The 21,881-nt window shown below is 37.7% G+C and overlaps 2 protein-coding genes across 5 annotated transcripts in view; one reads left to right on the forward strand and one right to left on the reverse strand.

Annotated features, from left to right (window-relative positions):
- Positions 1-1,748, reverse strand: part of PIG-X (Phosphatidylinositol glycan anchor biosynthesis class X) — a 32,593-nt gene extending 30,845 nt beyond the window's left edge. For both annotated transcript variants that reach the window (XR_011333580.1, XM_069833696.1), the window contains exon 1: positions 1,378-1,748. Coding sequence is in view for 1 of the 2 variants with exons in the window: in XM_069833696.1 (XP_069689797.1) it covers positions 1,378-1,514 (137 nt within the window). In the remaining variant the exon portion in view is untranslated. The remainder of the gene's footprint in view (positions 1-1,377) is intronic.
- An 88-nt stretch (positions 1,749-1,836) lies between these two features.
- Positions 1,837-21,881, forward strand: part of Vps20 (vacuolar protein sorting 20) — a 69,331-nt gene continuing 49,286 nt past the window's right edge. For 2 of the 3 annotated variants that reach the window (XR_011333584.1, XM_069833700.1), the window contains exons 1-3: positions 1,890-2,110; positions 2,292-2,401; positions 15,687-15,810. Coding sequence is in view for 1 of the 3 variants with exons in the window: in XM_069833700.1 (XP_069689801.1) it covers positions 2,042-2,110; positions 2,292-2,401; positions 15,687-15,810 (303 nt within the window). In the remaining 2 variants the exon portion in view is untranslated. Of the gene's footprint in view, positions 2,111-2,291; positions 2,402-15,686; positions 15,811-21,881 lie in introns of all 3 variants that reach the window. The other variant, XR_011333585.1, reaches the window with a different exon arrangement.

Consider the following 21,881-nt stretch of genomic DNA (forward strand, 5'->3'; position numbering starts at 1 on the left):
ACGATGGAAGAGTAATGGAACGGAGAAAAATTCTCTCCGTTCCATTACTCTTCCATCGATAATGTGTCAAATTGGAAAAATCATATTAAAGAAATTACCCCCAAAACTAAATTCAGCTTGTTTTGCTATTAGATCTATGCAAAGGATAGTAAATATCAATACCTTAAAAACAATATACTTTGCATATTTCCACTCGGTAATGAGTTTTGGAATAATATTCTGGGGAAATTCCACAGATAGTAACAATATATTTCTATTACAAAAAAGAGTAATTAGAACAATAGTAGGTGCGAAATCTAGGGAGTCGTGTAGGACTATTTTAAAAAAACTACAAATAATGCCCATGGCTTGTCAGTATATCTTTTCATTAATAGTCTTCCTCGTATGTAATCGTGAAAACTTTGTAACTAATTCAACAGTTCATAGCATAAATACACGTCAAAAAAATGACTTTCATACTCCATCGGCAAGTCTATTGTGCTATCAAAAAGGAGTACGTTATATGGCAGTAAAAATTTTTAATAGCCTCCCTATCGATATAAAAAATGAAACTCAAAACATAAAATTATTTAGGGCCAAATTAAAGAAGTACCTAATTTCTCACGCCTTCTATTCTGTAGGTGAATTCATGACATTCAATAACACTTCATGAAATTGATACTAAAACTATGTGTTGTACTAGTAGACTATATTGTAAATCTCGTCTGTATATATTTCATCTAGACTGTGACTATAAATTAAGATTTTATAATAGTATTAAGTTTTTTGACTTGTTCCATATTCTAGCTGTTAAGCAATGTATGAATACCATGGAATGTTAATAAATACAATACGATACAATGCTCCTCTCATACGAATTTTGATCTGGAGCTGCGTTCAGGCTTGGGTTGGATCCCATTTGGTCTCGTTGAATGGTTTCTTCCGAGGTTTTCCCCAGCCGTGGGACTGAAGCCGGATGGTCTATGGCGAGTCCTCGGCCTCACTTCATTTCACCCCTTTGTTCTAATTACCTGGTTGGGTTTTTTCCGAGGTTTTCCCCGACCAAAAGGCAAATGCCGGGTAATCTTTTGGCGAATCCTCGGGTCTCACCTCATCTCACTACATCTCGCCAAAATATTGTTAAAAGATGTAAAAATTGTAAAATATTGTAAAAATTGTAATTGTAATATTGTAAAATTCTGACTTGTTTCACATCTTAAAGTTTCATTGCTCATGTAATCTATGGAATATAATAAATGAAATGAAATGAAAAAGTAGGTGGACATGGATATACTTCCTTTGGTACCGCAATTGTAAAGAATTACCATATTATGGATAATAATCAGTACGTCTATAGGCCTACTACTCTATTATTAAAACTCAATAATGGATCCTAACCTATGAAAACCTTCGTTTTCAACACGTCGAATAATAGTTGCATGAATTTCACACACTTCCTTACAATGAACAAAGTTCAAATAGAAAGCAGTTTTAGAAATGAGTATCCAATATAAAGTCGAATGATTGATCTCCATTTTTCACATAAGTAACTTGCAGAACTTTTGACAAAAGTCTTTTAACACAAAACTGTCAATACCAATTTGGCAACGAAAACAAACAAAACTGCAACCTGCTTCATACACTTCCGCGAAACTAACACAACTGTCAAAATTTTATTATTGTTTTTCGGTATATTGAAACATTAGATTGTACATTCCGTTATAAGAGATTATATTGACGGTCTTGGGTTGATTCTTTTTAAATAAATTAAATGTAATGTGAAAAGTTTGTTTGTAGCTGTATTTTTTTTTATAACTTTTGTAATACGCGAATATCGCAGTGGAAGGTTGTACAGCCTGTCCAACAGCTGATTATATAGAAAACGTGCATGGATTTGGATATCTCTGTTATTTGTCTATGATATCCATGAAACTTGTTTGAGTGAGGCCTTGTGGGGTGATGCTCGAGGTAGTAGAGAGTTGGTAAACAGGATAGTGTATTAATGAATGTATGTTTTTGAAGTTGTGTGCTATAGAATTTTGTAAATGAATTATAGTTTGCAATGGGAGCATTATTTGGTAAAAGTAAGAAACCACAGAGCAGAGTTACAGAACATGACAAAGCGGTGTTGGTAAGGATTAAGATTACAATATTTAGGTTATGTTGTTACAGAGTTACGCATCCATTAAGAATGTAGAATTTTTGAAGGAATTTATGTACCGGTTTTAAGTACTTGGTACGTCGTGGTATTTAATATTTTAAAAGAATATATGTAGTATATTAATAATTTTGTATGTTGTTTGGATTTTCAGCAACTTAAACAACAACGGGATAAAATAAAGCAGTATCAGAAAAGAATAGAAAATAACTTGGAAAAAGACAGACAGCTTGCACGAACACTATTGCAAAATGGAAGAAAAGAGTAAGTGTTATTTCTACTTTAACATTCACAATAGTTTCAGTTAAACAGTAATATATACAGGTGTTTTCCCATGCACTTTAATATTTTTTTGCAAATTTTTTAGGCCTTTATTTAGAAGTGTGAAAATAATTTTAAAACTAAACATTTATGATATTAAAGTACTTCGTCACGTTACGGTACGATGTATTACAAAAGGCATAATGGTAAAACACACGTTGAAAAGTGGGTATTTTCAATACATCGTAGTTTGCTATATTGCAGATTTTTAGCCTATAGGTTTGTTCCAGCAAGATTCAGAAACTGTCCGTAACAGCCGGACGCACGCGCACATTGCCACTTGCTGAAATAAGCTGTTCCAGCAGCAAGAGTCTATGATTCTGACTGCTGATCCGATGTTCCAGCAACATTTCCCGCCAGTCTCGGGCAATTTTGTATTGCCAGAATAGTTTGCGTATTGTATCATGAATTGTTTATCAGAGACATGCGCAGTAGACTAAATGCTTTAATTTACCCGCGTAATTCCCAATATACAGACATAAATAAATACAGAGTACTATCTGAAATAAAGTAAATTTATAATTTGAGAATATATAAATTGAATCATATCCTTAGTGTGGTGTTATAATGGAAGGTAATTAATAGTTATTATAGACAGAATTTACAAGATGACAGGTTATGTTTCGTATTATTTCTATCTTCTTGAGGCAAATTAAATAAATCTGCATTTAAATAATTAAAAGTTGTCCAATAGGGCACACATACTGCAATGAATAAATACATAAATTCAATGAAATATTAGACTGTTTTACAAAATTTCTTTATTTAAATTTCATTAATATTAACGTAAAGCCAGAGTTTATTAAAATATAAACATTCTCTTTTTAAAATTACAATTTTACAACATAGGCTGCAATAAATGTGAGCATTATCCATATAAATTATTCCTTAATATGTAACTATTTAATATATATTACAATAGTAACTTGTTTTCGGCTTAATTAAATTATTGTAAATTGGTTAGGGTTATTTATTTTTTGTCATTACCGTAATTAATTTGCTTATTAACTGAAGTAATTTTGTCATTTTTAGCGTACAAGAATATTGCAATTTAACGTAAAAGTAACGTTTTACATACAGGACATATTGTAAAATAAGTTTAATCAAATTCCAGGACACGGTGGAATTCTCTAAGCTTAGGCTTAATTATGATCATAGTCACCGTGAAAGCCTAAAAATTCATTTAAGTTTAATTATTGTTCGTAAATAGAAGACCGATTTATTGTTCATTATTCAATTTCCTCAGGTTTAGAAGAATTCATTGTTATCCATGACAATAATTCTGAAAGAAGATTGGAAAATAGCATTGCGGATGTTGAGTATAAGTCTTGGTCGAATAATGACACCAAAATTTTGATTGACCTCTATGAAGCATATCGAAATAAAGTTGGTTCCTTTGAACTGAGGAATATGAAGAAATTGTGGGAGAGAATAGCCCACGAAATGAATAAAAAATTCAATGTGACTGTCACACCAGCGAATAGGGATTATAAAGAATGGACACTTCGCGTCGGTACCTTTGATGTAGCCGGACCGATTTCAATGGCCTTGAAGCCAGCTAGAGCGTCAGATTCTGCTTTCTCCCTAGAGTTGGCGCTGACATCACACCAGCTAGCAGTCGACACAGCGGAAATATAACACATATAATTAATACATCTAGGTACATTATGTACTCAAATAAAATAAATTGGATCCACAAAATAATAAATCCTTCATTAACTGTAATGTCTAGACTCTAGAGTTCCTTTATAATGAGAGTTCAGACGTTGACCCCAACAACAATTAAAATATGTAATGATTTGATAGCGCTGAAAATGGAAAAACAAAACTCTCACGAGAAGTAAAACCATATACCTATATTATATTATATTATAAAAATATTAAACGAATTTGATGCTTAATTTTATAATGTATTATATTATTTTATAATATAATTTATGATATCTGAAATATAAAAAATTATTATTACAACTAGTTTGTCACTGAGAAATAAGGAAAAGCTGTTAACTTGAATTTATTTGAAGCAAAGCGTTACTGGATTATGCAATGAGGTAGGCGATGTTTGGATCCTGTGTCTCAACTCTATTCTCAATTATTATGTTAGCGTATGCTCGATTACACTACCTCTAGCGCTTGAAAGTGGAACTATCCGCTGGCGCACAGAAAAACAAAACACAGGAAAATTCGCTCAGTGTCCATTCTTTATAATCCCTATTCGCTGGTCACACCTTCCAACTGTGAAAATAGATGGAGGGTTGTGGAGAGAAATTACAAGACGTACATCGACAACAATAATAAAACTGGAAGAGGCAGGAAGCAATTTGAGTACGCCGACGAAATGGATGCCATCTTTCAAAAGAGAAGGAATGTGTATCCAGAATTATTGTTGTCAAGCAACACAGTAGATCGCGATTTTGATGTTCATAGAACTCAAGTCGACAGTAATGCTACTACCACAGAAACTCAACCCCAGAATCAACCAGGTAGACCTGCCCCAAATGCATCGAACAACAGCAGCAGCAGCAATAATGGCAGCAGTAGTTCAAGTAGGCAAAATATTTCGGACTCAGCTAACGTGTCATCCAGTAGAAAAGACAAACAAAAAAAATTCAGAAGTGATATATTGGAAGACATACGGAAAGACAGAGTGAAGTATTACCAGGAGAGACTGAAATTACAAAAAGAACAGTTTGAAAGGAAAATGGAATTAGAGGAGGAAAAGTTGAAAGAAAGAAGAAGGAAGAATGATTTGATTGAACAAAGAAATGAATTGTTAAAGCAAATTGCCGAGAATAATGTAGCCCTAGGTGTAAACATGCCTCCCGACATGTACTGAAACTGGGAGGGGATATGTTGTATTATGGTACCATATAACTATCTAATTAATACTATTCTTGCTGTTAAATAATGCATTGGTAACCTCTTAAAATCAATATGATAATAAGACCTAATTAATACTGTTCTCACTGTTAAATAATATAGCCTAGTTAAAATTAAAATGATAATACAGACCTAACTAATACTATTCTTACTGTTATGTAATGTAGCCTATTTAAAATGATAATACGGGTAAAGATATTTCAGGAATCATCTGGCAGGATATATATTATACATGTTTGTATTTTTCTTTTCTTTTAGCTTATATTAAAGAACATGAAAAGCTACTTGATTCCTCCTAGCTACTCCTCCCCCTTCATCCCTTTCCTCATCTTCATCCTCCAGTTCTACTGCAGGAGGCAGGAGTAACCTTTCATCATTTCCGCGCCAGCTTCATATTGAAAATGATCATCTATCACAATATTGTGTAAGACACAGCAAGCACGAATTAGATGTACAATGTCCCTGATATTTTTCAGTTTTACATGATAGAGCTGCCTGAATTTCTGTTTCAGTAGTCCAAAACAGTGCTCAATTAGGTAGCGATTTTTTGAAAGTCTTGTGTTAAATTCCCTCTCGGCTCTTCGTAAATTCCCACGGTCACGAAATGGAGTCAACAGATTTTCTAAACAAGGGTAACCACTATCCCCGAGCAAATACAAATGATGACACTTCTGTGGCAAGCTCTCACTGAGTGGTGACCTCCGGAACACTCTGCTGTCATGTACAGATCCAGGGAAACCAACAAATACATCTCTAATTTTCATTTTGTGGTCACATACTGCCTGCAACTGAGGGGGAAAAAAAACAAATGAATTTATTTGGAAGTTGTAGCATAATAACCTATGTATTGCCTATTCGATAAAGCTTAATAACAAATAGAAGCATTGTACCTGCACAGAATAGAAGTGTTTTCTATTCAAATACGAATCGGGATCGTTTTTTGGCCTGTCGATACGAATATGGGTGCCATCTGTAATTCCAATTACACCAGGGAAGTGGTTGTGTCTGAAATACTGTTGTATTTCAACAATTTCATCTGCTGTTGGCCACATTATTATTTGTTCAGATAAATTGCTTACAAAGTACATCATTCGTCTTACTACACGAAATAATGTGCTGATAGTGACATTAAACCTGTCAGCGACATCACGAAAAGACGATGTTTGATGGCCAACAAACCACAAAAAAATTAAGACAAACTGTAATGGGCCTAGCTTGCCATTGCCTCCCGCTTGGTGGTGAAAATATTCACTACGGGAAAATTTTTCGGCCATTCCTTCAGCAACCTGTCTGCTAACTCTGAAATGTTCCATAAATTCTTGTGCATTGTACCTCGGTACAGTTTCTTCGAAATAGTTCTCATTTTTCGGTCGTTCTCTATACTGAAGTAAATGATAATCTAACTCTTCGTCAGATGATTCGCTGAAATCACTAAGACTAACACTAGATTCAGTAGAAGACCCACTTTCTGCCTTTCTTTAATTAATTACAGTAATTAGGATCCACTAATTAATAATATTATAGGTTAACATATGTTTTGTGTTATATGTCGATAACAAATCGACTGCAACTAACGTCGATACAAATTATCCATTCAGCGTTCAGCGTTCCAACAGAAATTTCTGACCATTCAAATACTGTTCATATATCGCACATGCGTGGTACAACAAATCTGCAAACAGTTACTCTTTCTTTGCTGGAACAAACCTTATAAGTTAGTATAAAGAGAGGGAACAAGTGCACAGTACCGGAGCATGCAGCTTTTCATATACTGTATGCCAGTTATGCATTAACTCAAGTATCAGCTCACCCAAGTATCTTACGGGATTGTGGAATTAGAGGAATGGCAAATAAAAATTCTTCTGCTTCCTCTCTCTTTTTTTTCCTTTTAATTTTTACGGCTAAACTAGTGCTGAGATAGTTCCCTTCATACTCCGCTAATTCGCCTTGCATACTGTGCAGCCTATAAGCTATACGAATCTGACAGGTTAGCTTGGTTAGTTAGGCTTTTATTATGCCTTGCGTTCTACTACCAACTGCATTTCCACAAAAATCCCTTATAGGCTAAATTAAACAATTTTCACTTCCGAAATCACCGAAACTACTTCAGCGCTAGTTTTACCAATTTTACTTACCATATTGGAATCACCGATAATCGACCAGAAACCTTCTGCTTAAAAAAAACAGCAATGTACCAGTTATTGACAGGCTATGTCAAACATTGGAACAAAAACATTTTTAATGTACCAGTATTTGACACCCCCAACAAAAACTGGGATTAATTTACTTTAGGATATCGCTTAATTTTCGTCAAGTTGGACAAACTATGACGTCACAATATGGCGCCAATGACGTCACAACGCAGTGACGTCACAACATGGCCGACGTAAACCAAAACAATAAATAAATAAAACTATCTAAAAAAATTTAAAAAACAAATTGACGATATCCCATTCTACAATATAACCCAACCGCTCTTATCCAAAATACGTTATCACCAAAACAATTCACAATATCCCATAGTGGAATATAATGCACCCCCTCTTATCCAGAATAGAATATCAGCAAAACAATTTCAAAACATATATTCATCTCATGTCACTAAAATATCACCTCAACGATCATCATCGGGGCTTGCATCATGTGCTACACGTCGGATCATCATCGGGGCTTGCAGCCCCAATACCCCGCTTCTATTGGTGATATCGTATTTTGGATAAGAGCGCAATTTTGAACCCCAAATAAAAACATTAAAAAGAAACAACGAACAGATTCACGCACGCGCGCGCACGCACGCACACGCACGCACGCACGCACGCACACACACACACACACACACACACACACACACACACACACACACACACACACACACACACACACACACACACACACACACACACACACACACACACACACACACACACACACACACACACACAAAGAACCAACAAAAATAAAAACATATATCTACAATAAATAATTTAAACATTATCCTCGATGCATAATTACTGCCCTAGCAAATGAAAACCCATCCTTATAAAAAACAAATAAAACGCTCACCATCCAAACCTTCTTTTTATCCTCTCAGATCCAAACACATCCTTAACCGGTACGCCATTCAAACCTCATGAATACCAACCACGAACAAAATTTACAAATCTACCAACCTAACCACTTCCATCCAAAAAGTGACATCATCAAGTGGCATCATAATATCACTTCACTCCATTCTACAATCTAGCCAACATAAATTCTCATAAAAACAATAACGATATCCTATAATCAAGTAAGTAATTGAAATTCATTTGTTTGTATTTAGTTTGTAAAAGTTTGCTCATAAGTATCACTATAAAATCAATCACATATATTAATGATGAATAAGTCGTAACACCGTATAATAATTTAGCATACTTTATTCTCTGCTACTAGGAAAATGAAAGAAGAAACTCCTTCAACAGACATGTAACAATTGAGCAATTTTCCCTCCAAATAAAAGAATGTAGGCAATAGATTGGACAGCTTAGGCCTAAATAAGGTTGAAACTTAAATTTCCCATGAATTTCATGTGGACAGAGAAATCTGTTTTCTTATTTTATCCAAAATAAACATAAACCGTCAAAGATTGGTACAGTGTCAAAGACATACTGTAGATGAGGGTAGACTATCTTTACAGTCTAGCATATACAGTCACGAAGCTTGAGTTGTTGAGGGTACTAGGAACAATAGACTGTGCCAGTACTATTTTGCATTGTCTGTGATGAGACAATAGTAGCGATCGTAGTGGTTAGCAACTATTTATGGATGCATATTTCCTATGTATTGAGCTTCTTGACTATATATACTAGACTGTGCTATCATTGTTAACAGTAGGCTAATGCAAACGAGATGTAGGCCATAAGGTGCATCTACATGGTTCAACTTTTCTTTCAACTTTATCATTCAAGGAATGCATGCAAGATTGATATTTAATATTGTGAATTTTATTAGTAACAACAATGTAATTTATTCGTCACAACAATAATTCCTTTCTACAATTCACCTTAAACGCTCTCGTCAACAATTGGATCTTCACTCACACAGTATTCGTTATAGCACTCCACCGACGACAATGACAATTGACTTGGACTATTACGCACAACAATGAACTGTTAATCTTAACTAATATTTACAAAGCACTATTTACAAATCAGAACTACCAGTTCTCAGTTCACAGTTCTTCTATCTCAGTCACTCGAGTTCACAGTATCTCGAACCACAGACCTTCAGAGACAGTTCACTGTACTCGAACTCGGGTCCCTCCAACTGCGGTCCACTGCACTCGAACTCAGGTCCCTCCAACTGCGGTCCACTGCACTCGAACTCAGGCCTTCGGATGCTGACGCAGATGCGGACGCACACTCGAGTCGAACTCTGGCTTGCTTGCTCTGGCTTACTCGCTGACGGAATAACTGAAAACTCTGCTCTAGTTCGCTGGCGCCTGCTCTTTTATAGCAAAATCATAGTTGCGAGAACCTTCTACAGGTGTGTAGAGAATTATCTCGCTATCTCTACATCGACAGACGTCTGGAATAGTCGAGAAGGTCGTTCCACATCCACTGAGTCAAGTGGCAGCTGCGCGCGCAGACTCGTCGCGTGACGTAATACACCCTCTCTCTTCTCTCCACCGCGCGACGTCACTCAATGTTCCGTGGAGCCTGTGCGATCTGCTTTCTTGCGGGACGCTGGTCGTGAGTTCGATTCTCACGTCGCTGTCACATTGCCCCCTCCTTAGGGCTGCTCGTCCCGGGCAGTCCCTTGGTAGACGGCTAATAGGTCCAACGCTTGGGGTCCTCCGGCTGCTCCCTCCTTATGGTGGCGCCACCCCATCCTTGGCTTGGCTGGGCAGCGATACTCGTACAGCGTGGGCGCCATCTTGCTTTTCCCCTTGGCCCTCCAAGGAGAGCTCGCTGGCCACGGGTTGGTCCTCGGCGTCCATCAGGAACACTTAATCCCGACCAAGACGGAGTATACGGCGCCGGACGTCCACCGTCGCATCGAGTAACCGCATGGCGTCGAGTCCCAGGACGACGTCCTCGGTGATGTTGGCGACGAACACCCACATCTCCAGTTTCCTCTTCCCCAAGGTCAGGTCCAGGAAGACCTCTCTCTGGATGGGCAAGCTCTCGCCTGAAGCAGTCCGTAGCTCGTATTGGCGCAGCGGCGTCCTCCCAGGTAGGCCACGCACGACGTCTGGTCTGGCGATAGTGAGCATCGCCCCGGTGTCCACCAGTACTCTGCATGGACGGCCTCTTATCCGTCCTTCAGCAATCAGCCCATCGTCGCACCTTCTGTCGACCGGTTTCAGGACGAGCCGAGGGGACGGTGATGATGGCGCCGACGTGCTTCTCCGAGCATCGGCCCCCTCTCTCTCCTGACTGTTGCCAGGTCGGTCGCAACTCCTCCGCAGGTGCCCAGGTTCACCGCAGGACCAGCAGGTGGGCACCCGTCGTCTCCGTTGCTCAGGCGACTGTTGGTTTCTCTCGGTGTCAGCCACCTCTCTCTCCTGCCGGTGGCCGGAGCGGTCGCAGTCCCTCCTTAGGTGTCCCGGTCTCCCGCAGGACCAGCAGTTGGGCGTCCGTCGTCTCCGCCGCTCCGTTGACTGTTGGCGCTCCTCGACGTCGGCCACCTCTCTCTCCTGCCTGTGACCGGATCGGTCACAGTCCCTTCTCAGGTGTCCCGGTTTGCCACAGGACCAGCAGGTGGGCGCCCGTCGTCTCCGCCGCTCCGTTGACTGCCGCTCGGGTGGCTTCGGTTGGCGCCCCCCAGCATCCGTCGCCGTGACGCTCCTGATCCAGTGCGGTGTTGATACTCCCGCCGCCGACTTGGCCGCCTCCATCCTGAGGGCCGCCGCCAGAGCTGCGTTGATGGTACGATGCTCTGCCAGGAGTAGCTGTTGTCTGATTTCGGGGTCTCGAACTCCGCTGCCGAAGGTGTAGGCCGCCTCTCCAGTGATGAAGTCATTAGGTAGGCCCCTGAGCGCCTTATGGGCTAGTTGTTCCACCGCCATCGCGAATTCTTGCAGGGACTCGCCTGACTGTTGGACCCTCGTTTTTAGTTGGGTCCTAAATGCTGCAGCAAGTTGATGGTCACCATAACGTCCCTCCAGGGCCGCCATTATCTCAGCGGCTGTCCCATCTTCTGGAACGCTGTGAAGAATCTCCGACGCCTGTCCTTGAAGCGCGGTCAGCAACTGAGTAGTCTTCTCCGCTGGGGTCCAGCCATTATGTGCTGCGGTGGCCTCGAACTGGCGACGGAATATCGCCCAAGACGTCGTACCGTCGAATTCGGCGTCTTGACGTTGTGATGTCTGGCTGAAGGCGATGATTCCGCAGGGCCACTATATGGAGTCCTCAACTCTGTGGCCGCTTCTTGCATGGCACGTCGAACCTCCTCGGCAACTATCTGTTTTTGTTCTCTAGCCTGGCGATCCACCAACGCGAGGATGTGCTTGTTTTCTTCAGCATGTTTTTCCATCACCTCACTCGTCTTGTCCAGCAACTCGCTCGTCTGCTCTTGACGGCGCTCGAGATCGCGGATTTTGCCGTCGAAATGGTCTACCTCCTGTCTCAATTCGGTTACTGTCTCGTTTATAGTTGTAAAATTCTTGTTTAGGTTGTCAAGATCGGCTTTGAGTTCGTCTTTCACGATGGCGACAATTCCATCTACGTGGGCCGAAACGCTTTCAATTTGTGTAGTGACGTCATCTTTCACTCCGCTTATGTCGCCTTTCACTCCGCTTATGTCACTTTTCATCTCCGTTTTCACATCACTTATGTCGTTCTTAACCTCACTGATGTGCCTGTTCATGTTATCTTTTACTTCACTGATATCGTTCTTCATTTCTGCTTTTACTGCACTTATGTCGTTTTTCATTTCAGCTTTCATTTCCGCGATGGCTTGCAGGATTTGCTGTAGGTTCTCCATTGTCGATAATATCCCGGTTCTGACACCAGTGTGAATTTTATTAGTAACAACAATGTAATTTATTCGTCACAACAATAATTCCTTTCTACAATTCACCTTAAACGCTCTCGTCAACAATTGGATCTTCACTCACACAGTATTCGTTATAGCACTCCACCGACGACAATGACAATTGACTTGGACTATTACGCACAACAATGAACTGTTAATCTTAACTAATATTTACAAAGCACTATTTACAAATCAGAACTACCAGTTCTCAGTTCACAGTTCTTCTATCTCAGTCACTCGAGTTCACAGTATCTCGAACCACAGACCTTCAGAGACAGTTCACTGTACTCGAACTCGGGTCCCTCCAACTGCGGTCCACTGCACTCGAACTCAGGTCCCTCCAACTGCGGTCCACTGCACTCGAACTCAGGCCTTCGGATGCTGACGCAGATGCGGACGCACACTCGAGTCGAACTCTGGCTTGCTTGCTCTGGCTTACTCGCTGACGGAATAACTGAAAACTCTGCTCTAGTTCGCTGGCGCCTGCTCTTTTATAGCAAAATCATAGTTGCGAGAACCTTCTACAGGTGTGTAGAGAATTATCTCGCTATCTCTACATCGACAGACGTCTGGAATAGTCGAGAAGGTCGTTCCACATCCACTGAGTCAAGTGGCAGCTGCGCGCGCAGACTCGTCGCGTGACGTAATACACCCTCTCTCTTCTCTCCACCGCGCGACGTCACTCAATGTTCCGTGGAGCCTGTGCGATCTGCTTTCTTGCGGGACGCTGGTCGTGAGTTCGATTCTCACGTCGCTGTCACAATATTAATTTATATATATGCGGTAAAGATGACGGAACTGGCGCACCATGTAGACACCAAATCTTCATGTATCTTAATTGAACGCGTTTTAAACTTGATTCTTTCAATATTCTTTCAGATTGCATGCTTACACACATGGGAAATTGATCCGTGTAGATGCAGCTTAAGAGTAGTCCAGAAGTGGCATAGGTGAACAGCTAGTTACTTCTACACAATTACCGTACACCTACTCCCATATTGTGCATTTGGCCAAAGAGAAACTGAGCAATAGATGATATTTGGTAGAAGCATTCATTCCCTCTATCTTTTGTTTGTTTTTCATTCTTACAACGTCTCCAGTCTTCTCAAACTCCTTTTCTCAACTCATTCATAATCTGTCATGTATCCTTTGCACTTGTGATAATCATTTCGTACATTTTCAGTCTTCTGATATAATCCATATTTATACCACCAGTAATAAGTTCTTTGTTCTTTTATTGTCCATATAGGTCTAACACAGTACTTATTGTATCACACTTTTTCAATACTTTACTTATTATTATTATTATTATTATTATTATTATTATTATTATTATTATTATCATCATCATCATCATCATCATCATCATCCTTCACGAATTAGGCCTCTGTAGACCTGTTTCGGCCCCATCTAGCAGTCTTCTTAAAGGTCTTCCTGGTCGACAATGCCCTCTAGGTTTATATTGCATCATAATTTTTGGGATTCTTGAATTTTCCATTCTTATTCTTCTTCTTCTTCTTCTTCTTCTTCTTATTATTATTATTGTTATTATTATTATTATTATTATTATTGGTAATTACTCTTACCTCATGAGATTTAGTTGTAGATAGTGTAACATTTTCTTTAATTGTATTTTAACTCTTTTTAATTGGAATGAAATATTGTGTATTAAATAGGCCTGTCATTTTTATATCTACTTTCTCAGGCTATGAAGACAGTAGAGGTGTGGTGTCTTTACTTTAAAGTTACGTAGTAAAGACATTGTAAAAGTAATATTTATTAAACACTTTTAATCACTATTTTACATTTCCTTTAATTCCATTCTAACATCCACATCACGTTCATTATGCTCAGTGCCATAATTATTTCATTTAATCTTATTTTCATTTTTATACTCATTCTTTTGTCATTACATTGTTAATTCAAGGAGGTAGAGTATGCTTTCATGACTTTGGCAGTAGAATGAGGTGGTATGGTCGACACTATGACAGTCTTGTACCCCTACCCCTGGAAAAGACCAGTACTGAATTTGATAAAAGGCTGAATGAATCTTGCGACCATTCTAGAAGCCTTAACAACGAGAAAAATCCTGCCACCACCCGGAATTGAACCCAGGACCTTCCAATCCATAGCCAGTTAATCCACGAACTAAGCTAATTATTAATATCGTAGTTGAGAAAAAAGTCAGTATGTTTTGCCAGTAACTTAGGCCTCGTAATGTTTGTAGCCATTAGAAAAGTAGATCAATGTAGACCCTAACCAAATTAAAAAAAAAACTGGATAATAGCCTATATCAGCATTTCTCAAACTATGGTCCGCAGACCACCTGTGGTCCTCGAGGTCTGCCCTTGTGGTTCTTCAAAAAAGACAGAAGAAAAAATAAAATTCGAATGAATTGCGTATCACACTGTAGCTTAAAATCTCAGTCATTCACTGTAGCTTATCTCAGAGTTTGGAAATGACACATGGCAATCGAATTTCACGTTTTCTCCCAGTACAGACATTTTATGAAATTTATTACCCTACCCGTCTATCGACTTCCCATTCTACTCTCAGCAACAAAAGAGGAATTTAAACCATTATATACGTGGTGTTTCTCGACATCTTTTCCCTGCAGATCTGGTGCTGCGCCTGTAACCCAGCCAGGGACCAGCCGAATTCATAACAGAGGACCAAAGTACCGAATCTTAATTCATTTTTAAAATACAAGTCTACTGGTATTAAAATATGCTACGAAAATAATGAATTTGCTTTCGATGGGAAGAAGAGTAAGGTGGTCCGCGGAACTGTTCTGACTTTAAAAAGTGGTCCCCACTTCAAAAACGTTTGTGAAATGCTGGCCTATATAATAATTGATAAAATCCTTCAATAACTGTCTTAGCCTATTAGCCTAATGAATTATACAAATAAAAAATATTAGGTCATATTTCCTCTATTCTTTCGTTTTCTGTATTTTCTGTTATTGGACGTACTTTCGATAGTGCCTTCGGATTATCAAGGTTCTACTGTATTTGTTTTATATCGTCATAGACAAGCATGCCATTGTTAAGATAGGTGGGAACAAATCATAAGCAAGTTATTCAGGGTTAATTGAAACAGGCAATATGTGAGAATTTTAGTGAGGAACAATCTGTGTAGGCCTGTATTGATTTGTGCTGCACCTACTATTACTACCTAATAATTAAAGAGATAACTGTTACATGTGACTTCTGTTTTATAGGTTTAAATAGAAAGTTAGCTATGCATTGTTTTCTATTGCATTGTTGACTAGTGAATACTTTTCGTGTAGAGTTAATCATTTCTGTATATTGAATGATTCTATTTTTCTTAGGAGAGCGAAGTTACTATTAAGAAAGAAGAGATTCCAAGAGCAACTTTTACAAAAAACAGATGGTCAACTGGAGAACCTAGAGAGACTTGTACATGACTTAGAATTCTCTCAAATCGAGATGCAGGTAAGAAAGTATATTGATACTGTTTAAAAGTATTAGAGACGTACATGGTAACAATCAGTGAAAATTCAAGGAATGGGCGGGTCCAGCCTAATACCCTTTCCTTACGTAGTAAAAGTGGTTTCATTTAAGGGTACTACCTCCATACAATATATCTAGAGAACAAAGAAATTAGGATTAATTAAAAAAAATCGCTACAAAAATATATTTAGCTTTATATCGCGAATTAATTTTAAAATTGTTACAACAATGTTGTGTAATTTTGGTAGAATAGGCCTATTTTACGTTTAAAAATAATGCTGTATTATATTAATATATTATTATACTAGGGCTCAAAATAATGTGATAAAAATCAGATTTTTATATTAATTTATTGAATAGCCCTATACTAAATTAAACTCAACTTTTCAATACTGCGAGAATATTATTCATATTTGAGGAGCTCCGAAACAAAACCCGTTAAGTCCACCTCCGATCGAAATTGAGTTTGAAATGGATTCTTACTCTACGAAATGTCCTACATCGATCTACAGTCTCTATTTGGTTCTAACTCCGTTGCATCCCTGTTAAAAACGCAGTCGAAATCGAGTGTTTGTTTCATAATCCTTTCAGTCCAGCGCTCTATTCGGAACAAACCCCGTTAAGTCAACAGACTCAGACTTCTGTTTATTCTGCAGCCACATAATATTAATAATTTTATTAGTTCATTGTTGCACCTGCATCTGCTGCTGGAGGCATATCAATGTTACTGTAATGTCATCATTGTTGGTGCATAAATCACACATTTTGAATGATTTAAGCAGGAGAATAAAATTGTATTCATAGAAAATAAATCAGTCTCGCAATACTGTTCTAGTAGTAGGTGCCATGGAGGGAAGTGTGTCTGTCCTAAAGGATCTTCAGGGTCCAGAAAGAGGAAAAGAATATCGGAGACAAGGCGAAAGAAAGAATATGAAGCTGTAAATTAAATGAAAACAATGTGGTCCTGGTTTAAAGTGTTGGTAAAAATGTCATGGATATACGTCTCTACAATTTTATTCTAGATATTATAATGACAAGGATTATGGTATCATGGAATTTGAACTTCCCTTCAGTCACAAGGAAGGGCGCTTCAAATGCTGTTCGATCCCCTCATATAGTTTTATAAAGGCCAGAAAAAGGATTTATGCACATCATAACAAAGTGAAATAAGACAGGCTTCTTGCTTCATTGATGTCTGTTTCATCCACGAAGAGGCGACATCAACAAAAACATGATTTCGGAAAATTGAACAGTCTTGTTGTAAAATATATGGTAATAAGGTTTTTGAATGTAGTAATCATGTTCATGATAGCGTACATAATAATTTATGCATTTGTAAGTGTCTCAAAAATATTATTTCCGACCTGGTTAGCACATTGGTAGCGTGCCCACCAATGAACTCAAAGGTTGTGTGATCAAACCCGGCCCAGGTGGTGGATTTTAAATTTCTAAAACCCACATCACATCAAAGATATTACCCTAAAGATACTCAGTTTAATGTTACAAGTGGTTATGTCGCGATATAACCAAGTTGCTAGAGCGACTACAACCAGATTAAAAATCTGTTATTACATTTATATCAAACTTGAAAGCATGCGAAAGCCACTACGCTCGTAGAAAAAGTAGGAGATTGTACCTTCTTTCAAAACTCAGTATAAGCAAACTACACAAAATTTATAATTCCAGTGTGTCAAACTCTTTGAAAGGAAAATGGTGGTTCTTTCACAACATCTTTTCCACTGAATTCAGCTTGAGGTTTGGTACATCTGCTACGGACACATGTAGATATTGTGCAAGAATGCATCATGAAGTGTAATCCTCCGTCAGCAGTACGAAAAAGGAAGAAACTCGTGCTGCATTCATCGCCCACAAAATCGAAGCAAAGAAATTCTACAAAATGTTGAAAGAAACTCCACAAAATTCTGACACTCTTTGTTTCGATTTACAACAGGTTCAGCCGTGGCCGAAACTACCAATAAGTATGCTAGATTAGTTTCTGCGCATTCTGTATTACAGATGTTGAGAACAAATCCCCTAACTTTTACTGCAGAACTGAAAATCAGGCACGCCGAGAAGCAAAAGAAGTAGTTTCAGCTCTTAAAAATTTTCTTAGCAGACAGAATTTTGATGAAGCTGTCTCCACTAAAAGACTTGTTCCAGACGGATGTTAAGATAAAATCGAAATTCCATTCTTGTACATGCTCTGTAGTGGTGGCGTCTGGAAAAATCACTGCAATCTGTGAAAGACATATGTATGACTTTTCCTGGTCAAGGCCATTCATGTCCTCCCAATAGGTAGGGCGTTTGGTATAATAGAAAAAGCATTGCAAAGGCACTCTGAAATATTTATGCTTGAAGACTACCACAATTTCTGTCATAATGTCGACAAAGTTTCCGTTCTGGGGATAAATTAGAAAGTTCAAGACTTCAAGGCATTTACCTCCAAAGTTCATAAGTTGGAAGGGATCAGTACTATGAAAACGATACGTCTGATGAAGAAAATAAAGGCAGGTAAAACGAATGTAAATGTAGCAATGAATGTGTCATATCGACTTGATCATTCTAGATGTTCGAAATCATTGTTAAAGAGAGGTTGTCAGGTGGAAGATATAACTCGGCCCTTGAACATACCATTTTGCCCAGGTAATGTAAAAACTGCAAAGAAGGCTGATATGGACTGTTTGTTGAAACAAAGATTTGGAGATGAGTGAAGTAACATAGCAAAACTACAGTTTTACGCAAACATTGTTGATTATGAGAAAGATGACTCAGAATGAAGAGGAAAATGAAAGATATGATTGTCTTGATAATGAAGAAGGTTTTGGAATGATATAGCATATTCTTTTGTGTTTTGATTTGCTTGTGAAGACGAATAATACATAATAGTCATACATTTTAACAATCACTATAACATAAGTGGGTTGTTTATGATAGGGCCTAAGTCTTGAATACCAAATTGTTAGAAATTTAAGAAAAACTGCTTACAGGCCGAAATTTTGAAATTAACGCTGAACTAAAAATTATATCATAAATTCTACTAAGCATTAGAGTGTGAAATTTAGTCCTCTTCATATCTAAATCGATGTATCTATACCAAAAGAGCAGTATTATATTATACACTCATTTTCACAAAATTAGCGACTTTGGCCCTTTCATAAATAACCCATTAACAAGTACTGGTACGAGTTAATTTTGATTTAGTAAACTTGATTTCCTAAAGTACATACTTGTATTTCGTTAGTTTCCGTTTCAAAAGCCATTTTTTCCACCCGTATGGAACAAAACAAGTTATTCCTAATTTAGATGCAACTGATTTTCAGCGCTAGTCATATTCTTATCAAGAAAGAGTCCTTTTTACAACAGTGGTTTATTTTTATTTTTTTATTCACAAGTTTAAACGGTAGAAGTTTTTCGTCTTTCCTGAAAATTTATGATTTGTGGACGTAACAGATTTTGTTTCGAAGCTCCTCATTTGTTTCATGTAATCTCCATCTATCATAAGAAAAAAGCAATGTAAACAAAGCTAGTAAGTATTGGTCTGCAATAATCTGCTCTGACTGGTAGATTGTTATGGTGATACTATTTGCAATACAGTCAATTACAACGCCAATCTAATTATTACTTTGTATTGGACATTATGCATTCCACTTACGTTTGAAAAAAATGTTATGTTTTATTTAACTATGCTCGCAACTGCCAAGATTATATCAGTGTCGCCGGTGTGCCGGAATTTTGTCCTGCAGGAGTTCTTTTAGATGCCAGTAAATCTACTGACATGAGCCTGTCGCATTTAAGCACACTTAAATGCCATCGACCTGGCCCAGGATCGAACCCGCAACCTCTGGCATAGAAGGCCAGCGCTATACCAACTACACCAACCAGGCTGATCATTTGAAAAATATTACAGTACATTAAATTATAGGAAATTCAATTTGATATTTAATACCGTAACAAGAAATGTTTTATTCCTATAACAAGCCACTACTCTTTAGAAATCACATATCTGATATCATGTTCGTACACCTTGGCCATGATCTCTTGTAAGGCAGCGTGGACAAGCTCCCGCACCTCACGTAATTTGAACGTCCAACTACTCTCTTTTCTCCATTTCTTAACGGTTTACAGTTTACGTGCTGGGTAACTTTTGGTGCTTTGCCCCGGGCTCATTTCACCGGGATTATCACCTTCATTTCTTTCAGACGCTAAATAACCTAGATGTTGATACAGCGTCGTAAAATAACCCAATAAAATAAAAAAGTAAAACTAAAATTAACAGTTTACCTTCAGAATGTTTGATAATATCATTCAGTCCTGCCAATGTCACTGCGACTGGATCAGCCATAATCACGCAGTATTCCAGGCAAGTGATACAACACGTGGTGCACTATCGGTACTACTGAAAATTGTTGTGCGAACTAACTATCCATTATAAGTGCAGGAAGATGTAAATACTCAGAATTCATATTAATGGTTACAATTATATCAGTGACTTAACCATTGTGTAAGATATTTATTTCCATGTCACATACGTTTTAAATGTATATATCTGTATGAGAACAGAGACGAAAGACGCTAAACAAAAGGGAACTATTTTCTTTGAGAACACTGTAGGTGATGTGGTTAGGCACCAATCATAGTATTTCTAACCATGTGTTTCTATTTACGTTGCTTTTTTCTTATGATGGTCAGAAATTAGCACTCGCTATTTTTATTTTACAGAACAAAAACATTGCACAAGTCACAACAGTTTTTTCTTCCATTCTTCGCCTACAATCACTAACAATTAAATTACCTAGTCATTCTTGATTTACACACTGTTAACATTTGTATATTACTAATGGTATTATGAAATTTGTTACATTAAAAACTTAAATATCTTCACTGAGTTAAATGTTGAAACTAGGATAGGCCTATGGTACGTTATGTAAGTGACAAGTTTTGATGGGACTTTAGTTCATCTTCAAACTCTCTAGTGAGGTCTTGTGCGTTCTTATCTCTTCCTGTTTGATGTCTTGGTGGGAGAGTTTGTGAGTAGGCCTAGATACAACACCACTGCACACAAACATCCTCCCACTACCCACAAACTCCCCCAACAAAAAACCAAACAAGAAGAGATCGGAAGAATGTACAAGACCTCATTAGAAGTTAGAAAATGGTGTAAAGTCCCTTCAAAACTTGTCACTTAGGTAAAGTACCACATAGTTTCAATATTTTAAACAGTGAAGATGTTTAATTTGTTAATTTGGGCCTAACAAGTTTAATAATATTATAAGTAATTAAATTATAGTCTAATTGTGGTGAAAAAACCTTTCAGCATCAACAGATGCACAAGGAACCCAGATACATTTTAACACAGCACAATTAAGAGTAATTAAATATAAAAGCTGTAAGGCTTTAATCATGTGAATCCAAACATTGGAAGTATTGGCTGTTTGCTTTGAAATTATTTTTTTCAAAGCAAAAAATGGTACATAGCAATCAGGGCTTTTTATATCTTTCCTTGAGTGTTGAAACATTTTCTAAACATACTATACAATATTTAACTTACTGGGTTAAATAGGCCTAATTCGTTTAAAGTTACAATAAACATGAATCATGTTACTCATATTTTTCAGTTTTTTTTTGACTAACTTACTGACATGCTTTAATAATTATGTTATTTCTGTTATTAAATGCGAACTGAAAGTGTTAATTATTGCACCACCTGATTTCCCTACTGTATCAGAAATCATTAGATTAATTCTATACTTTGGACACAAGAACATGACCCTAGGAATATTCACTGCCTTTTAAATCCAAAACTGCTTTGACAATAGATCTATATTCACAGTTATCATGTACAAAAAACAGTCTGTGCTTTTACTGAACTACAAAAATCTATCTATCAATTTTAACCAATTGGCTATATGTGCATTTTTTATAGTCAGTTGAGCGAAAAATGCTTCGAGAGCATCGAAATATTTGTGTATGTACTCTATACATTTAAACAAACCACCCCATCTAGATAAGATTGGTTCTGGGTCACTTAAATCCTTTTTTCTATAGGCTACATC

The sequence above is a fragment of the Periplaneta americana genome, chromosome 8 (assembly GCF_040183065.1).
Source record: "Periplaneta americana isolate PAMFEO1 chromosome 8, P.americana_PAMFEO1_priV1, whole genome shotgun sequence".
NCBI lineage: Eukaryota > Metazoa > Arthropoda > Insecta > Blattodea > Blattidae > Periplaneta > Periplaneta americana.